The sequence below is a fragment of the Choloepus didactylus genome, chromosome 1, assembly GCF_015220235.1.
Source record: "Choloepus didactylus isolate mChoDid1 chromosome 1, mChoDid1.pri, whole genome shotgun sequence".
NCBI lineage: Eukaryota > Metazoa > Chordata > Mammalia > Pilosa > Megalonychidae > Choloepus > Choloepus didactylus.
Genome location: NC_051307.1, coordinates 185,723,726 through 185,744,084, shown reverse-complemented (window position 1 = coordinate 185,744,084; position 20,359 = coordinate 185,723,726). Strand labels below are relative to the sequence as shown.

General features: G+C 38.7%; 1 protein-coding gene across 3 annotated transcripts in view; it reads left to right on the top strand.

Moving 5' to 3' along the window:
• Positions 1 to 20,359, top strand: part of UBP1 (upstream binding protein 1) — an 83,947-nt gene that overhangs the window by 26,803 nt on the left and 36,785 nt on the right. For all 3 annotated transcript variants that reach the window (XR_005218429.1, XM_037846715.1, XM_037846724.1), the window contains one exon: positions 15,550 to 15,701. Coding sequence is in view for 2 of the 3 variants with exons in the window: in XM_037846715.1 (XP_037702643.1) it covers positions 15,550 to 15,701 (152 nt within the window). In the remaining variant the exon portion in view is untranslated. The remainder of the gene's footprint in view (positions 1 to 15,549; positions 15,702 to 20,359) is intronic.

The following is a 20,359-nucleotide window of genomic DNA, read 5'->3' as shown; positions in this document are numbered from 1 at the left end:
TTGCCCATGAACTTTAGAATCAGTTTGTCAAGTGGAAATAGACAATATGTCTTTTGCATCTGGCTTCTTTCACTCAACATAATATTTTGAGGTTCATCCAAGTTGTAACATGTATCAGTAGTAATTTCCCTTTTATTGCTGAGTAATATTCCATTGTCCATTCACCAGTTGATGGACATTTGAATTACTTCCTCTTTTTTGGAAATACTGAAAACAGGCATACAATGTAAACTTTCCCATCTCAACCACTCCCAAGCATATACCATTTGATGGGATCAGTCACATTCACAATGTTCATGACCTTTTTTTTTCAAAAACTAAATTTCTATTTTGGGATAATTGTAGATTCATATGCAGTTGTAAGGTATAATACAGAGGCTGTTTACTGTTTACCCAGTTTCCGCCATTGGTGACATTTTGTGTAACTATTGTGCAATATCACAACTAGGCTATTGACATTTATGCAGTCAAGATACAGAATTTCCATTGCCACAAGGATCCTTCATGTTGCCCTTTTATAGCCACACCCATCTCCGTCCCTCCCCAACCCTTCCTTAATTGTTGGCAATTATTAATCTGTTCCCACAAAGGGTTTTATTTCTTCCTTCCCAGTCCTTATTGTGTCTTAATTGCATGAGTTAGGATTTGCAGTATGATGTTGAATAGGGATGGTGAGAGGGAACATCCTTGCCTGTTCTTCATCTTAGGGTCATTGATTTTTAATTTATTGCATTGTGGTCTGGGAAAACAGTTGTATGTGGGAGACTTTTGGCTATTAATTTCCTTTATGACCCTTTTCATGGTCGTTTGACCCTATTACATGTGTAATAGTACTTTAGGGAAAACTATATTCTTTATTGCCAGATTCAGGGTTCTTTATATGTACATTTGATCAAATTTGTTGTTGTGGTTTTCAGGTCTCCTATATATAGCTTTTTCATTTTTGTGCTTTATTTTATCACTTGTATTAAAATTTGCTTCCATGTAGATATTTCAGTTTTGCCTTATAAAATATACCCATTTGGTTTATGTATTTTGAGGCCATGAGCTTGATGTATTATACAGTCAGGATTGTTGTAGCTTCCTGGTAAGTTTTTTTTTTTTTTTTTTTAAATTCATTTTTATTGAGATATGTTCACATACCATGCAGTCATACAAACTGTACATCCAGTTCACAGTACTATCATATAGTTGTGTGTTCATCACCAAAATTAATTTTTGAACATTTTCATTACCACACACACAAAAATAATAAGAATAAAAATTAAAGTGAAAAAGAACAATTAAAGTAAAAAAGAACACTGGGTGTTTTGTTTTGTTTTTTGTTTTTTGTGTTTTTTCCCCCCCATTTTTCTACTCATCCAATCCATACACTGGACAAAGGGGAGTGTGGTCCATATGTCACATTGTTACCCCTCATAAGCTACATTTTTATACAATCATCTTCAAGATTCATGGGTTCTGGGTGGTTGTAGTTTGATAGTTTTAGGTATTTACTGCTAGCTATTCCAATTCTTTAGAACCTAAAAAGGGTTGTCTATATTGTGCGTACCTGGTAAGTTTTTTTATTCAGAAATATTTTACTTTATTTTAATTCATTTTAAGAATGTCTTTAAAACTCCCAAAATCTGTTTCCATTTGTGGGTTTACAAAAATGATCTACTATCAGAACTTTCATATGGTTCAACCTAGTAGAAATGATAATCTTAAATTGTAATAATTCATTATCAATGCTATAGTTAGTTATTGATTGAACAAATAATTGAGCTTCTTGTCTGTGCTAACTGCTGTGGTTAAGTCACCACTCCCAAATCAAATTTTGGAGATGGTTATATGCTTATGGAGTAGATAGACTTAGTAATTCATGTAGAATGTTGGAAAATTGTCCCGGCCCGCGGGACGATCAACCGAGGCTCCAGCTCCTGCGAGGGAAGAATGGTATGGGACAAGAGACATGAAAAACGACAGCAAGACAGGTTTCTGATCAAGCTGCAAAACTTTATTGAAGAGGCAGGGTATATATACTCTAAGGTAGAGGGAGTGGCTAGTACGAACGGGTGGCGGCCTAGGATTGGTGGCTGCAAAGGCGGGTGGCGGTCTAGGATTGGCTGCTGCTGTTGCTAGGGCGGATGGCAGATGTAAGGCTAGCACAGGATTGGTGGCTACTGTTGCTGGGGTAGAAGGCAGGTAGTAAAGCTAGCACTCTAGGCGCGAATCTTAGGCGCGAATGGCTATCACTTCCGTAGAAGGCTGAGGGCACCTTAAGCCGCTATTGCATCAGCCCTAGCGGTCATGTTGCATATCTCCGGCATCGCTGAGGGTGGATTTTATACATGCTACCTTAATCGTCCCCAACAGAAAATGACAGGAGATATGGATATATAGAGCAGGATAAGGGGAATTGGGAGTGTGGGAGGGAGGATTACAGTTGTCAAGTCGTTGTTGAGAAAGTGGCATTTGAATGAAATGAGCTATTACAGCATCTAGCAGAAGAGTGTACTGTATTGGAGACAGAAAGAAGAGCCAGTGGACAGGCCCTGAGGTGGAGTAGTAAGGAGGCTGGTGTGGCTGAGACAGTGGGAATGAGGGAAAGTAGCAGGAGAGGAGGTTGAGCAGATCCGGTAGGGCCTTGCAGGATTTCATAAGGACTCTTCGTTGAAAAAACTGATGGAGGGTCAAAGGAATGAGATCTAACTTTTTTTGGAAAAGGATCACTTTGGTTCTCTGTTGACTGGAGTTTATTTCCTTCCTAATTAAGTAAAAAATTGAGTTTTCATTAGCAAATGATCTTTTATATGTTTATATGTTTAGCTTGCTCAAGAGACATTTAGACCTACCATGAACATAGTATTTCCTTTGTGGATGCTTAAGGCTATAACCAATTGAATAAAATGGTTATTGCTGACTACTAGGATCTGAAGTATATATGATTTTATTTTCCATATGTGACAGTTCATTTATAAAGAGCCATTCTTATACAGTCCTATGTCTTATTTTGATGAATTGTATCTGCTAATTAAACCAAGCAGTTAGTGTTAAAATCTTATAATTATTCCCTGTGTCATGTTTTGGTGTAATTAACTAATGCTTATGAGTCATATGTCTCATCTCTGTTTTCTTTATCACTGAGAGGGCTTTACATGCTTACATATGTATGACATAAGAATATATATATATATATTTCATCTATCCTAAGAGCCATTTTTATACTGTTTATGACAGTTTTCCATAGAGAGCTGCCCTGAATCTTGAAAGTATTATTTGAAGTCTCCTGAAAGTTTTTGTATCTGCCTCCAAGGCAGAAACTTAGGTGAGACAAAACCCCTAGGTCACCATGTTCAGAAGAATGGAAGGGTTGGGGGCCATTGTTGACTATTTGGTACTTGGTTATACTTGTATTCTTGGAAGTGTTTTGATAGCAGTTATAAAGAAGGAGAATTAGTGTATAATTTATTCTCTTTGAATAATGAGCCCAGGGCTTTAATAGAGATATGGATGTGTCAGAGGAAATGCAGGTAGGGATAATGTTCTCTCCCAGGGTTTCCCTCTCAGTTCCTCTCTACATTTTGTTTTAAAATTGAACTTAATTAGAATGGGGTAGCCAAATATCTGAGTTATTGAATAGCTTGTAGGAAAAAAAGGAAAAAAGGTAACTCAAAGATAAGCATCTTGACAGTGGTGTTGATAGTTACTCATTTGGATGGTTTATTGTTGTTATTTTTTTTATTGAAGGATGAACCCAGAGAAGTAGTTGAGACATAAATGTACAGCTCAGTGAATTATCTCATACACAAACACTCACCCTCATACCTTAATGGCAGGAATATAAGATAGGCAACAGCTTTGGAAAACAGTTTGACAAATCCTTAAAAAGTTAAACATAGAGTTACTGTATGACCCAACATGTATACCTAAGTATATATGTACCATATGACTCCTATCCGAGAAAATTGAAAATATATGTGCACAGAAAAACTTGTGCACAGATATTCATGGCATCATTATTCATAGTAGCCAAAAAGTGGAAGGGACGCAAATGTCCGTCAGCTAACAAATGGATAAACAGAATGTGATATATCTGTACAATGGAATATTATTCAACATGAAAAAGGGATGAAGTACTGATATTGCTACAACATGGATGCACTTTGAAAATGTTATGCTAAGTGAAAAAGCCAGTTACAAAAGGCTACATATATTATGATTCAGTTTACATTCAGTGTTGAGAATAGGCAAATCCATAGGGATAGAAAGTAGATATTGAATGAGCGGGGCTGTGGAGGGATGGGGTAGTTGGTAGTGACTGCTAATAGGTATGTGATTTCTTTTGGGGTGATGAAAATGTCCTGGAATTAGAAAGTGGTGACGGTTGCATAACTGTGAATATATTAAAAGCCACTGAATTGTACGCATCAAAATGGTGAATTTTAGGGTATGTAAATTATTTCTCATAAAGCTGTTAAAAACAACCAAAAACAAAACAAAACAAAACACACCAAACAAACCCATGTAACCACGGATTACATGGATTAACAGAGAATATAGATTAGCAGAGAACATAAATTAAGAGACAATATAGACAGTGCCCCAAAAGACTCCCTCCCTCCAACACCTTCCCAATTAATGCCCCAAGTTATTGTTGGGGGAAAAATACCAATTGTTTCTATTGCTACTGTTTGCTTCTGAGAAGAAACCTTTGTTTTAGACTAAGCATGAAGCTTTATGCTTTCAGTACTTTCCCGGTGTAAAAGTGAACTTTTTGCAAAATAATGTTTTCATTTTACATGCTTCTTTGTAAATCCATGGTGCCAGTGTGACCTGCCATTGGCAAAAATATTAGTGCCCACCTTTCAAAACAGGTAGCTGTGCACAATTGCCTTGCTCTTTTTCATGGAAATAATCTGGAGTTTAAAGGAACTCTTTTTAAAATGCTGTATGTAATGTCAACCTGATCTGTTACTTAATCAGCAGCATGGACATTAACTATCTGCTACTCTGATTTGATTTTATCTACCTAATCATAGGACTACCCCCCTGTCCCCCCCCCCCACATACACACACAGACTGGACATATGGATTATTATCATCTTTTGAGTGAGCTAGGTTAGCATTAATAGTTCTTTTATTCTACATATTATTTTTTAAATGCAATTTTATTGAGATGCATTCACATACCATAGAGTCATCCAAAGTGTACAATCAGTTGTTCACAGTATCATCACATAGTTGTGCATTATCACTACAATCAATTTTTTGAACATTTTCTTTATTCCAAAAAATAAGAATAAAAATAAAAGTAAAAAAGAACACCCAAAAAATCTCATACTCTTTTTCCGACCTAGTATTCATTTACTTTTTGTCTCCCTTTTTTCTACACATTTGTCCATACACTGGATTAAGGGGGCGTGAGCCACCAGGTTTTCAATATCACACAATCACACTGTGTACGCTATATAGTTATACAGTCATCTTCAAGAATCAAGAATAGTGGATTGCAGTTCAGTAGTTTCAGGTATTTCCTTCTAGCTATTACAATACACTGAAAACTAAAAAGGGATATCTATATAATGCATAAGAATAACCTCCAGAATGACCTGTCAACTCCATTTGAAATCTCTCAGGTACTGAAACTTTATTTTGTTTCATTTCTCTTACCCCTTTTGGTTAGGAAGGCTTTCTCATTCCCACAATGCTGGGTCCAGGCTCATCCCTAGATGTCATATCCCTCATTGCCAGGGAGATTTATAGCCCTGGGATTGATGTCCCTGTAAAGGGGAGGGCAGTGAGTTTACCTGCCAAGTGGGTTTAGAGAGAGTCAGGCCACATCTGAGCAACAAAAGAGGTTCTTTGAGGGTGACTCTTAGGCACCATTCTAAGTAGGCTTAGCCTCTCTGTTGCAGTAACAAGCTTCATAAGGGCAAGCAAGATCAAGGACTTGGCCTACCACAGTTATTCTAGTTTGCTAATGCTCCTGGAATGCAAAACACCAGAGACGGCTTGGCTTTTATAAAAGGGGGTTTATTTGGTTACACAGTTACAGTCTTAAGGCCATAAAGTATGCAAGGTAACACATCAGCAATCGGGACCTTCACTGGAGGATGGCCAATGATGCCTGGAAAACCTCTGTTAGCTAGGAAGGCACATGGCTGGCGTCTGCTCCAAAGTTCTGGTTTCAAAATGGCTTTCTCCCAGGACATTCCTCCCTAGGCTGCAGTTCCTCAAAAATGTCACTCTTAGTTGCACTTGGGGTATTTGTCCTCTCTCAGCTTCTCCGGAGCAAGAGTCTGCTTTCAACAGCCATCTTCAAACTGTCTCTCATCTGCAGCTCCTCTGCTTTCTTCAAAGTGTCCCTCTTGGCTGTAGCTCCTCTTCAAAATGTCACTCACAGCTGCACTGAGTTCCTTCTGTTATGTCAGCTCATTTATATGGCTCCACTGATCAACTTAGACCCACCCCAAATGGGCGGAGTAATTACCTCCATGGAAATTATCCAATCAGAGTCATCACCCACAGCTGGGTGGGGCGCATTCCAAAAAAACACTCAAAGAATTACAACTGAATCAACACTGATAATGTCTGCCCACACAAGATTATATCAAAGATAATGGCATTTGGGGGGACATAATACATTCAAACTGGCACAGTGGTGTTCCCCAATGCTTGCGAAAATATCAGTAATTCCCCAGGTGGGGAAGTTTAATGTTTCCACATTTTTCCCCAGGCCCTCAAGGGGACTTTGCAAATACTTTTTATTCTCTGCCCAAATTACTCTGGGATATATCGGGGTTTCATACTACCCTGTACTAACCAACCAGATCTCACCCCCTATTCAAGATTCCATGTGTTTGAATAAACTGACAAGTTAAATTATATATCTTGCCAAAAAAGAGTCCAGACTTCAAGTAGAGATATGAATGAAGCAGATGTGGTTAAGACTAGGGCAAATCAGGCCAAAGGGTAAAGGACAATACTGATTGTGTTTTGAAACTTCAACTTCCATGTGAGACCAAGGGCAGAGATGTTTAGTTGGTATAAGATCTATATTTCCTAAACAATTTAACTGATACAATTTGTTCAAATACCATAATTACATGGAACTTTGAATAGGAAGTGAGACCTGGTAGGTTTGCATAGGTTAGTGTGAAACAGGGACACATCCCAAAGTAATTTGGACAGAGAATAAAAATGTATATGCAGGGCCCCCCTGAGGAGCTGGGAGAAAATGCAGAGGTGTTGGGCTTCCTCACCTGGATTGTTGATGTTCTCACAAACATTGAGGACTGGCAGTTTGATGTGCCAAGCCCTCTATCATGGGACTTGCCCTTATGAAGCTCATTAACTGCAAAGGAGAGGCTAAACCTGCTTAAAATTGTGCCCAAGAGTCGCCCCCTGAGTACCTCTTTGTGGCTCAGATGTGGCCCTCTCTCTCTAGCTAACCCAACTCAGCAGATGAACTTACTGCCCTCCCCCTATGTGGGATCTGCTCCCTGGCAATGTGGGAGATGACTCCCTTGGATGAATCTGCACCCGACATCATGGGATTGAGAACATCTTCTTGATCAAAACGGGGAGCGAAATGAAATGAAATAAAGTTTCAGTGGCTGAGAGATTCCAAATGGAGTCAAGAGGTCACTCTGGTGGGCATTCTTATGTAGTATATAGATAACCCTTTTTAGGTTTTAATGTACTGGAGTAGCTAGAAGTAAATACCTGAAACTATGAAACTGCAACCCAGTAGTCTTGCCCTCTTGAAGATGATTGTATAGCAGTGTAGTTTACAAGGGATGACGGTGTGATTGTGAGAGTCTTGTGGATCATGCTCCCTTTATCCCATGTATGGATGGATGAGTAGAAAAATGGGGACAAAAACTAAATGAAAAATAGGGTGGGGGGAGGATGATTTGGGTGTTCTTTTTTACTTGTATTTTTTATTCTTTTCCTTTTTTCTGGTACAAAGAAAATTAAAAAAATAGATTGGGGTGATGAATGCACAACTGTATGATGGTACTGTAAACAATTGATTGTACACTTTGGATGATTGTATGGTATATGAATGTATCTCAGTAAAATTGAATTTAAAAATTATATAGCCTGCTACAGAAAGTATAGAGTTTGCACCAAATAAGCATCTCTTCCTTTGGTTTCACACAGAAGTTTAGGTTTTGAAATGCAGTCAGTATCATCCTTTTCCCTTTAGTCTGATTTACCTTAATTCTAATCCAGTCCATTTTGTTCATATCTCTAATTGAAGTCTGCTCTCTTTTTCGGCTTGTTAAACATCTGCTGTATAGGGTAATGCTGACATTCGTAGCTGCTGAACTCTGGCTCTGAGTCTCGGGTGTCACACAGATACCCGAAGTTCTAGGGCTCAATCAGCTCAGCATCTTGGAGTTTAGAGAGAACAATTACAACTCACAAATAGATGTGACTGCTGTAAGAGCTTACAACCTAGGAACCTTTGCCATAAGCTTTCTCTTGATAACCTGTGCTCTCAGATTCAGTTCTCAGAGTTTGCACATTATAGTTAGTCCATATTAGTGAGGCATTATTTATTTATTTATTTATTTTTTCAATTCTGGGTTATTTGACTCAACAAACTGTCCTGAGGATCCATTCACCTAGGTGCCTACCTCACAACTTCATTTCTTCCTGCCACCACTCAGTATTCCATTGTGTGTATATGCCACAGTTCACCATTCCAGTTATCAGTCAGTGTACCCCTAGATCACCTTCATCCCTTGTGAATAATGATTACTGCTGCCATAAACACCAGTGTGCAGTGTCCACTCATGTCTCTGCTCTCAGTTCTTCCAATTATATATCCAGTCAAGGGGTTGCAGGCCCATATGGCAACCCCTAAGTTAGCTTCCTGTGGAACCACCACACTGCCCTCCAGCTGGACTGCGCCATTCTACTTTCTTACCAACAGGGTATAGGTACATCCCTCTCTCCAAATTTTTTCCAGCACTTTTATCCCTCTGTTTCTTTTTTTAACAGTTTTATTCACACACCATACAATCCACCCTAAGTAAACAATCAGTGATTCCCAGTATAATCACATAATTATTCATTCACCACCACAATCTCTTTGAGGACATTTCCATCTCTTCCCCAAAGAAAGAGGGAAAGGAGAAAAAAGAAACTGAAGAATAAAAATACAAACAATACAAGAAAAATAAAAATAAAATACAATGAAAAGGTCATACAACATCACCACCACCGAGAATCTCATATCACTCCCTTATATACCCGTTACAGATATTCAGCTTTGGTATATTGCCTTCGATACAATTAATGGAAGCATCTTTCAGTATTACTGTTAACTATAAACTCTAGTTTGCATTTATTTTCTTTTTTCCCCCGTACCTTCCAGTGTTCAACACCTTGCAATATTGTCATTCATCTGCTGTCCCTCATTTAAAAATATTCTTATATTTGTACATTTAAGTACCCTCTTCATTGACCACTCTAGTTTCGCTAAGTTTTATATTCCCAGTCTTTATCTTGTCTTTTCTTCTGGTGTCATACATGCCCCTAACCTTCCTCTTTCAAGCGTACTCACACTCATCTTTGTTCAGAGTACTTACAGTATTGTGCTACCATCACACAGTATTGTGCTATCCATTTCTGGATCTATACAATCAATCCTGTTGAACCCTCTGTACTCCTTCAGCATGAAATGCCCGATCTCTAACCTCTTTCTCTCTCTTGATAACCTGTGTTCTCAACTCTCAAATTTCACTCATCATTGTTAGTCCATATTAGTGAGACCATACAGTATCCGTCCTTTTGTTTCTGGCTAATTTCACTCAAATGTAATGTCTACTGTCTACTATTTTGTCTTTTGGATTTTATCTATCTTACTTTATTTTCATTTTTTCCTGCTCTCTCTCTTTTATCTTTACTGATCGTCTTCATTTCTACACTATTCTCCAAACTTGTCTCTCTTGTCTTTTCCTATCTGCCTGTAGTGCTCCCTTTAGTATTTCTTGTACAGCAGGTATCTTGTTCACAAACTCTCTCAGTGTCTGTTTGAAAATATTTTAATCACCTCATTTTTTGAATGACAGTTTTGCTGGGTATAGAATTCTTGGTTGGCAGTTTTTGTCTTTCAGTATCTTAAATATATCATACCATTGCCTTCTTGCCTCCATGGTTTCTCCTGAGACATCTTCACATAGTCTTATTGAGTTTCCTTTGTATGTGATGGATTACTTTTCTCTTGCTGCTTTCAGAATTCTGTCTTTGTCTTTGACATTTGATAATCTGATTATTAAGTGTCTTGGAGTCGGTCTACTTGGATGCATTCTGTTTGGGATATACTGCGCTTCTTGGATCTGCAATTTTATGTCTTTCATAAGAGATGGGAAATTTTCAGTGATTATTTCCTCCATTATTTTTCTCTGCCCCCTTTCCCTTCTCTTCTCCTTCTGGGACACCTAAGACATGTATAGTCATGTGGTTCATGTTGTCATTTGGTTCCCTGAGACCCTGCTCATATTTTTCCATTCTTTTCCCTGTGTGTCTTGTCCCCCAGGTCATGAATCCTTTCTTCTGCCTATTCAAATCTGCTGTTGTATGTCTCCATTGTGTTTTTCATCTCTTCTGTTGTTTCTTTCATTTCCATAAGTTCTGCCAATTGTTTTTTGAGACTTTCAAGCTCTTCCTTATGTTTGCTGAATGACTTCTTTGTATCCTTCAGCTCTTTTGCCATATCTTCCTTCAACTCATTGATTTGACTTTTGAATTGATTTAGGAGATTTGTTTGATTAATAATTAGTTGTTTCAATTCCTGTATCTCAGTTGAAATGTAAGTTTCTTCCTTTTATTGGGCCTTATCTTCGTTTTTCCTAGTGTGATTTGTAATTTTTTGTTGTCTAGACATCTGGTTTCCTTGATTACTCCAGTTAGATTTTCCCAGACCAGAGGGGCCCAGGTCTCAGGAGGAGGCTGTATTCAGTATCACATTTCCCTGAGGGTGAGACCTAGCAGATTGTTAGACTTTCCTGAGGCCTCTACACTCTGTGCTTTTCCTATCCTGCCTAGCAGGTGACTCTTGTCAGCGCGCAACTCCCCACGAGTGTAAAGAGGTGCAGTATATTTAATTCTCAGTGAACCCTGTCCCGCTCAGGGACAAGGTTATCAGAAGCTAAGCTTAAGCTGTTTCTGTTGTTTTTTTTTTTTTTTTTTAACCCAGGCCCTGGGATCTGAGTTCTCTGAGGGCTGGTCCCTGCCCCTCTTTTTTCTTAGGAAAGATGAGCCCTTTAGGGAATTGTCTCCCGCACTTGAGTTTTCCCTTTGACTCTCTGACTGTCTTAACTCCACTCTAGCCTGGGTCAGTCCTGACAATTGAAAATGCCTGTGGCTTTCTCTTATGAGCTACTTAGAGTGAGAGAGAAAAAAAAGGGAAAAAAGCAAGGAGTCCCCTTTTCAGAGTCAGTACCCAGCCCTCCAATTCACCAGCCAAGAACCAGAATTGGTACCTAGTTCTGTGTGCCCCTTTTTGGGGGGCACGGCCCTTTTCCAGTATTCTGATCTCAGCGGATTCCAAAAGCTTCTATTTTCATTTACTTATGTATTTTTTTTCCCACCAGCTCTGCCTCCTCTCTGCAAGGATAAACCTTCAGGTTCCTTTCCTGCTTGCTCCGGGTTTTATCTGTGCTTGTAGTCTGTATTCAGTATAGTCCAAATTTGTTATTAAAACTTCAGTTGGAGCTTGGTTGAGCTGCATTCCCTTGCTCATGGTAGGGACTGCTTCTTTTTTCCACAGCGAAATTTTGCTACTCACCCTGCAGTGCCAGTGGGGGAGAGGCACCAGCTCCGCACCTTGGGGAGCTTTACTTACAGTTCTATGCTGCAATATCAGCTGTTCCACCCATTCCTGACTGGTGTACAATGTTGTCCGGTTACGAATGTCCCCCCATCAGTTGTTCTAGACTATTTTCTAGTTGTTCCTGGCTATTTACTAGTTGCTCTAGGGGACTGACTAAATTCCACACCTCCTTATGCCCCTATCTTGCCCCGCCTCCCTCTACATTATTTTTGATCTTAAATTTCTTCTAACTTTTTATTTGAAACACTTTCAAGTTTACAGGACAGTTACAAAAATAATACAAACCACATACAGAGAACTCCAGCATACCCCTACCCACCTCTGATACCCGGATCCAGTGATTTTAACATTTTCCCATTTGACCACCCATCCTCCTGCCTTCCTTCCCTCCATCCTTTCTTTGTTCTCTCTCACTCTTTTTCAATTGATCTATTTATCAATCCATATACTGAACTTGAATGTAGAATGTATACATATCATGCTTCTCAAACACTCAATACTGCCTAAAAACAGTGCTATTCAGTTATATAACCACTTTGGATGCAGTTATCAAGTTCAAGAAATTTAACATTGATATAAAGCTTGGTCTGTCTTCTAATTTTTTCCAATGTCCCAATAATGACCCTTTGAGCCCTTTCACTTGTTAGCTGCTGTCTAGTAGCACATATTGCGTTTAATTGTCATTGTCTTTTATGTTGTTCTTTTTTTTTTTTTTTTTTTTTTATGTGGGACCATACATACTACTTAGACTTTTCCATTTTAACCACTACCAAGCATACTATTCAGTGGGAATAATCCTAGTCATAATATTGCAGTGCTCTCCATTACCAAAATCTTTCCCATCTCCTCAGGCAGAAACCCTACACCCATTATGCCTTAACTCCTTATTCCCCCTGTTGCCCTATGCTGTCTCAATGAGCATGCATGTTTTCCAGTGTTTTCTTTGTAGTTACCATAGGGCTTACAATTAACATTACATTTAACATTATTAATCTGTAAGAGTTTTTTTTTTGCTTTGATACCAACTTAACTTCAATAGTATACACAAACTATATTTCTATATCCCTTCTTTTCCCCAGCTTCATGTAGTTCTTGTCCCAATTACATATTTATACACTGTGAGTCCTGATCTGATTTATCGTTACATTTTAGGCATTTGCCTTTTAGGGAAAGGAAGTAAAAAGTGGAGTTATAAACAAAAAATTAATTAGGACTGGCATTTATACTTACCCATGTCATAACCCTCACCAGAGATTTTTATTTCTTATTATGTGTTTGATCTATTGTCTTTTGCCCTTTCCTTTCAACCTGCAGAACTCCCTTTAGCATTTCTTGTAGGGCCTGTCTAGTGGTGAACTCCCTCAGCTTTTGTTTATCTGGGGATGTCTTGATCTTCCTCATTTTTGAAAGACTGTTTTGCTGAATATAGAATTCTTGGTTGACAATATCTTGCTTCCAGCACTTAAAATATGTCATCCCATTGCCTTCTTGCCTCCATGTTTCCAGTGTGAATTTGGCACTTAATCTTATTGAGGCTCCCTTGTGTGTGACATGTTACTCTTCTTGCATCTTTCAAAATTCTCTCTTTATCTTTGACATTTGACAGTGTGGTTATAATGTGCCTCATGTATATCTGTTTGGGATTACCCTGTTTGGAGTTTGTTGAGCATGTTGGATGTGTATATTCCTGTCTTTTGTTAAATTTGGGATGTTTTCAGCTATTTCTTTGAATATTCTCTCTGTCCCTTTCTTCTTCTGGGACTCCCACAGTGTGGATGTTGATACCCTTGATGGTGTCCCACAGGTTTCTGTGGCTCTGTTCACTTTTCATTCTTTCTTCTTTCTGCTCCTCAGACTGAATAATTTCAATTGTCTTATTCATGCTGACAGCCCCTAGAGTTCTCAGAGATATCGAGACCTCAGCCAAAGGCTGGCACCGTGAGGGTTCTTGACTTACTCGCAGGAAAGAATTCAAGGATTAGTCAGTGTGTACAGCCAAATGGTTTAATAAGTTAAATGCTGGAGAGCCCTGGGAATTCTTGGAGAAGTCAAGACCTTGACCAGGGGCAGACGCTGTGAAGGTTTTTACTCAGCTGCTGGAAAGAATTCAAGGACTAGTCAGTGTGTACAGCGAAAAAGTTTAATGTTGAAAGTTCATGCTTGAAGAGGGTGTGTGAGCATGAGTATTCTCCAAAGGAGAAGCCCTCTGAGGTCAGCATCCTTGCATTATAAGGACCTGGAGGGGCCCTTCCTCTCTGGTTATGCTGATAAGAGATTGATGAGCTGCACTTTCCATTGGTTCTTTTCAGGTGCCAACCTGAGTGAGAGATAGGTGTGCACGCGCCAAAAGGAACTTTTTGTTACAGGTCTTAGGATCACTTCCTCCTACCTCCTGCTCTATTTACCCTGTCTCATTATCTTCAAGTTCACTGATTCTTCTGACAGCTCCAATGTGCTGATGAACCCCTCTATGGAATTTTTCATTTCTGTTACTGTGGTCTTCAGCTCGGTTTGGTTCCTTTTCATAATTTCCTTCTCTTTATTGATATTCTTGTGTTCATCTACCATTTCCTCATTTCCTTAGATCTTTGCCCATATTTTCTTTAGCTCTTTGAGTATATTTAGGACGCTTTTTACAAGTCTTGTGCTGATATGTCCCAGGTCTGGTCCTTCTCATTGATAGTTTCTAATGCTTTAATCTTGTCCTTTGCCTGGGCCATTACTTTCTGTTTCTTTATATGTTTGTAAACTTTTGTTGACACCTAGATGTTTTGATATTTTAATGTATTTTCAGTGGAATTTAGACTTACTTGTATCAGAGGTGTAGCTTCCTGAAGCTAGTGTTAGGACAGAGCTTTCCCAGATTGTTGGGAGCTAACCCCTACCCCTTACCCCAATAAAATAAAAGAAGAAGAAGGAGAAAAAAGGAAATACCTTTCCCAGTCTTCGCAGATTGACTGGGCAGGCTGTCTCCTTCAGGGCTCTTCCATGCACTAAGTTTAGAGAATAGCTCAAAGCCAAAGTTTAAGGGCCTTTCTGGTCCTCTGCCCATGCATCTAGGCCATGTGCGCCTGGTTCTAGGAATTCCCCCAGTTACGTGGTTTCAAATGTCCTGTCTTCCCTAGTAAATAGTTTCACTGTGGTCCCTATAGCCAGCCATCCCTTACCCCAGGCAGCATGATCTGACTGCTCTCCCATAGCATTCTGTAGGAGAGTTCCATGAGCTGCCTTGTACATGCAGGGCAAGTTCTGGGATGGGGGGTCCCTCAGATGACTACCAGACAGATTGGGCCAGACACAGATGCCCCCAGTATGTACACAAGGGTTATTCTGCTCCCTCCAGAACCAGGACCAGGGATCTGTACTAGGAGCACGCGCTGGCTCCGCACCAAGCTGGTAAGGGGTGGGAGAGGAGCCAGCCAGGGCACTGTAAGATCCTATCATTTTTAAGTAGTCTTTTTCTTAATTCAGCACTCGCCGTGTTACTGCAATCCTTAAAAATGTTTTCTTAAACTGTTATGAAACAGATATTTCTGCCAGTAATTGCTGGTATTCAAAGCTTCTATGTAGGGATGGGGGTCCTGAAATGTTTCACTCCACCATATTGATTGTGGTGGGCTTCCTGATCTTAAATTTTTAAAGAAACTGTCCATAAATGTTTTTATATGCTTTAAAATATTTTAAAGTAAGGTCATTGTTGATTTTTTGCTTTTCAGTGATGTGTTGGCATTGCCCATTTTCAAGCAGGAAGATTCCAGCCTTCCATTAGATGGTGAAACTAAACACCCACCATTTCAGTATGTGATGTGTGCTGCAACATCACCAGCAGTAAAACTGCATGATGAAACACTCACTTATTTGAACCAAGGTTAGTATGCCTATATAATATTGTGACATGTAATAATTCACAGAATTTCAAAGTAAGTATTTTCACCTTCTTGCTTAGATTACTGACAATAATTAAAAATTAGATTCATTTCTCAAAAGTTTTACAACTTGAGTTAACAAAAATTAATGGGTACTTTATTGAAGCCAACATAATAGTTTGTGGAATCTGATTTGCATCAGAAGGGTGTGTGAGCAAGATTTATTACAGGGTTTTTCAGACAAAATTTAAAGGAAGAGCAAGTAGGAAAGGATGTCAGTTACCTTTTGAAATAGTGGTTTCAATATGGATCTTCAGATGGAACCAGAAGCCCAGCGAGCAAGGAACCTGGTCTCCAGGATGAAGCATGTTTGTGCTGAAAATAGGCATAAACTGCACCAAGATGGATTCTTTGGCTAAGTAAACAGTTTCAAATTTTACCTACCCATATCTTTCTATATTTTATATGAGAGTGTTATGTTTTGATGATACAAAAGTGAGAGGATGGAAAACAGAGATGTTGGAAGTAGAGTTTATCATCGCAAAGTATAAGGAATTTTTTTGAGGTGCTCTTAGCAGTTTGGGCACAGGGCAAAATGACTTACCAATGTAAACAAAGTACTTTGATATGCAGGAATTAATTTGTTGGGTATTATATATACATGTGTGTATATAGATACACACACACGTTACGTTCTTATTTTTTAAAGATTTTTTACATTTTTGTTATAAAAATACTTGCTCATTGTAGAAAAATTGGGATATATGTGAAGAGTAAAAGCTGAAAATTGACTGCAATTGCATCCCACCAAGGAGACTGTAGTTAACATTTTAGTATATTTCCTTGTGTGTATATATGTATATACTTATTTTCAACAAAATTGTAATTGTCCATCTATTTACTTAATATTATATGGTGATTATTTTTTGTTAAAAGAGTCTTTAGTTTCTTGGAATTTTTTGGGAAGGACTATATAGATTTTAGACCATTTTTTCATAAGTAATATTCCAAAATGTGGATGAATAACTTTCTAACTGATCATTTGATATATAAATTTAGAATTTATGAGGTTTTACATCAGATAATTCTACTATCTGTTGCACCTGTGGCAATACCCTCCCTTTGTTTTTAACATTGATTTAGTATTCGGGTGGATGTAAGGGTTACCAAAAATTATACAACTTCCACTATAGCTTCTGACACCAGTTGTAAGTAACTCAATCCACTTCAATTCTTACTGTAACCTATCTGGAGTTAGGCCAGACTCCACAGTCCTCTACAAGATTGTTCTTCAGTACCAGTCGTAAGTTCAGGGGTCCGGGCCACCTGCACTTCTGACCAACAGGCTATTAATTCAGGGGTACCCACCACCCCATTATGTTCAATAATTTGCTAGAATGACTCACAGAACTTACTGAAAGTGCTATACTTATGATTATAATTTTAGTATAGTAAAAGGATACTTTTAAATCCACCAGAGTGTTCCTTTGCCAGACAAGTCCTAAAACCCAGAGGCAACAGCCTCTTTAAGAACAACAATCAGATACAGCCCTCTTCCCCATACTGCCGACACCCCCTTTAAATATATACAAGTTAGGGTGGTCACTGCCTAGCACCCCTGAAGATGGAGAAAAAGATTAAGTGAGAGGAAGGGGGTAGCAACAAACAAGATAAGATTTAACAAAGGTCTGTGAATGCTGAAACTTTATATAAATTTATATATATTTTTAGATGTTGGGGTGTTGCAGTAGCTGGAAGGAGGTAAATGACATGGTAGAACTGTAACCTATAACATTCTTTGAAATTTGCTCTATAGCTACTCGTTGAATTGTACTTTGAAAGTCTTCACCTTTCTGTAATACCCTATATTTCATAATAAGGAAAGAACTGAAACTTTGGAACTGTAACACATAACAGTTTTTGAAATTACCTGTGTAACTGCTTGTTGAGCTGGACAGTGAAAGTTAACACCTTTCTGTATGTATGCTGTATTTTACAATAATGCAAATAGCTGAAGTTGTGGAACTGGAACTGTGACTCATGACATTCTTTGAGGTTTGCTCTCAAACTACTTGTTAAATTGTACTTTGAATGTTATCACTGTTATGTATATATGTTAAAGTTCACAATTTTAAAAATGCTTTAAAAAAAAAAATAAAAGTATGCAAATGATGAAAAGAAGCCAAAAGAAGGGATGGGCAGGGTGAGGTCTGGGAAAGTCTCAAATGCAAGCTTCTGTATCCTCTCCACATGGATGTGGAGTCAAGATGCTTCACCCTCTTTGCACTGAGATGTGTCTTTTCAGTCGTGGAAGCTCCTTGGGACTTGAGTTGTCTCAAATATATATGGAGTTTCATTAGGTAGGCATAATTGATAGAATCAATGCCATGTAGTTGAACTCAATCTGCAGCCCCCTTTCCCTCTAGGAGAACAGGGAGGGGTACTGATGTGACATGGATGAAAGTCCCAACCCCCTTATCATGCTTGGTCTTTCTAGTTGTGGCCAGTCCCCCTCCCCTGCCCCAAGACTGCAAATGTGGCTGGTCCCACCGTGTGATTTAAGTATGCTCCTGAACCCACCAGGAAGAACAGAGACATTCCTATCTGGAAATTGCAAAGATTCAGAGGTCACTTCCCCAGGAACTGGGGAAGACCAGTCAAGTTTGTTTTTTCTTTATTATTTTTTTTTATTGTGAACTTCAACATACATGCATAACAGTGACAACCTTCAAAGCATGACTCCACAAGTAGTTAGAGAGCAAACCTCAACAAATGTCATGGGTCACAGTTCCACAACCTCAGTCATTTCCATTACTGTAAAATATAACATACGTACAGAAGGGTGTCATTTCTTGATGTGCAGCTCAATAAGTGGTCATATACGTAATTTAAAAAATTGTTATGGGTGACAGTTCCACAGTTTCAGTTATTATGCAATACAAGGTATATACAGAAAGGTGAAAACCCTCAAGGCACAATTCAACGAGCAGCCATAGAGCAAGTCTATGATTCTACCATGTCACTAGTGTCCTGCTCACAGGTAGTAGCCCAGCATTCACTGAGCACTTGTGGAATGTGTGTTTAATTCTTTCTGATAAAGAGCTGGTGGTTAATGGAGAAGATAAGTACAGAGTGATGTAATGAGAGAAGGGCTAAAGGAGATATATATACAAAATGTTGTAGGAATGCAAAGCCACTCTACTAAAAAAAGCTAGGAAAAAATGTAGCAGGGGTGCTTTCAGAGCTGTTTCCAAGAGCAGCACCTGGACCATTTGTGTTGGATAGAGTACTGACTGACTGGATATTTGTGGCTTTACATAAACAGTGGTTTTGCAACTTGAAGCATGTATGAGAATTACCTGGAAGGCTTATCAAAACATATCACAGGACCCCACAGAGTTTCTGATTTAGTAGGTCTGGGGTGGGGCCTAAGAATATTAAATTCTCATCAGTTATCAGGTTATGCTGATGCTGTTAGTCTATATTACTTTGAATAATATAGTATTCAAATTAATACTGTTTTACAGATGGATATACAGATCAATTTCCTCAGAGGTGGGTTGACATGTAGTTGGAGGCTGAATGACATTCTCTGTCTTTGGCTTGGTCACTGCTAGTAGCCTCCACTTAAAGCTCCATTACTCACCTTCTGCTTCTTGGGCAGATGTTGAAGAATACTACTATTGTGTAACACTGTTAAAAAAGAAAAGAGAAAATTCTCTTTCTTCTAACTTTGTCAGTGAGGTAGAAACTGGAACAAGTTTTCCAAGTTGTATTGATGACTGTCAGTTATGTATCATTTTGGCTGGCATTTAAGAACTGTATTTGTGTTTGCGTGGTTATGCCTGAACAGCCTTCCTCTTCTGCTGAGATAACAAAACGAGTTAAGTCTCTTGACTTTGGTGTGGAGTAAAACCTGCAGTCCACACATGGAGCCACCAGAGGGTGCAGTACATGCAGCTGGCTCTCCCTTTGAGCAGGGATCTTGCTGGAATAGGCTGCCCCTTGTCTTACAGCATGGGACTGTCATTGCTGCTTCCACATCTCATGATGTGAGGGAGACGTTTATTGATTTATTGTAGATTGGCTCATTGCTGCTGCTGGATCAGAGTTACCTTTTATAGTGAGAAGAAATTTTTTGTTTCTCAAAAATCTGATCTTATAGAAGTAAAATTCTGTTTGGAGAATTCTCTGCTAACAGTGTTAATTAACCAAGATTACCACTTTGCAAATAGGCTTCAGGCCTCAGGATTAAAAATTCTTTGAATGATGCGAGCCTCAGAAAAGACAAGACATTTTCTGTTAGCTTACATTTTACACTACAATAGGTTTCCTTCTGATTAGTTTTGGTTCTTGTTTCTAAATTAAAGTTTTATTTTGGGACCTTAGAAATAAGATTTCTGGTGCTTTGAACTTAGCCAGGTATTGGGAGCTGTTACATCTTGGGCTTCATGTAACTCTGGAGTCCATCTGAGAAGCTAGACTTGGGTCTTGTATATTAGGGTGGGGACCTAAACTCGCAGCAGTTATATTTTCAAGCCTGGCAGTTCTGTGTTTCTAAGCCAAACAAAGGGAGCAACAAATTGAAACATGAAAAATAAATTCAGAAGAATAAATATAGAGCTAAAGGTAGGATTAGTGACTCAGAATTGCTGCTTGA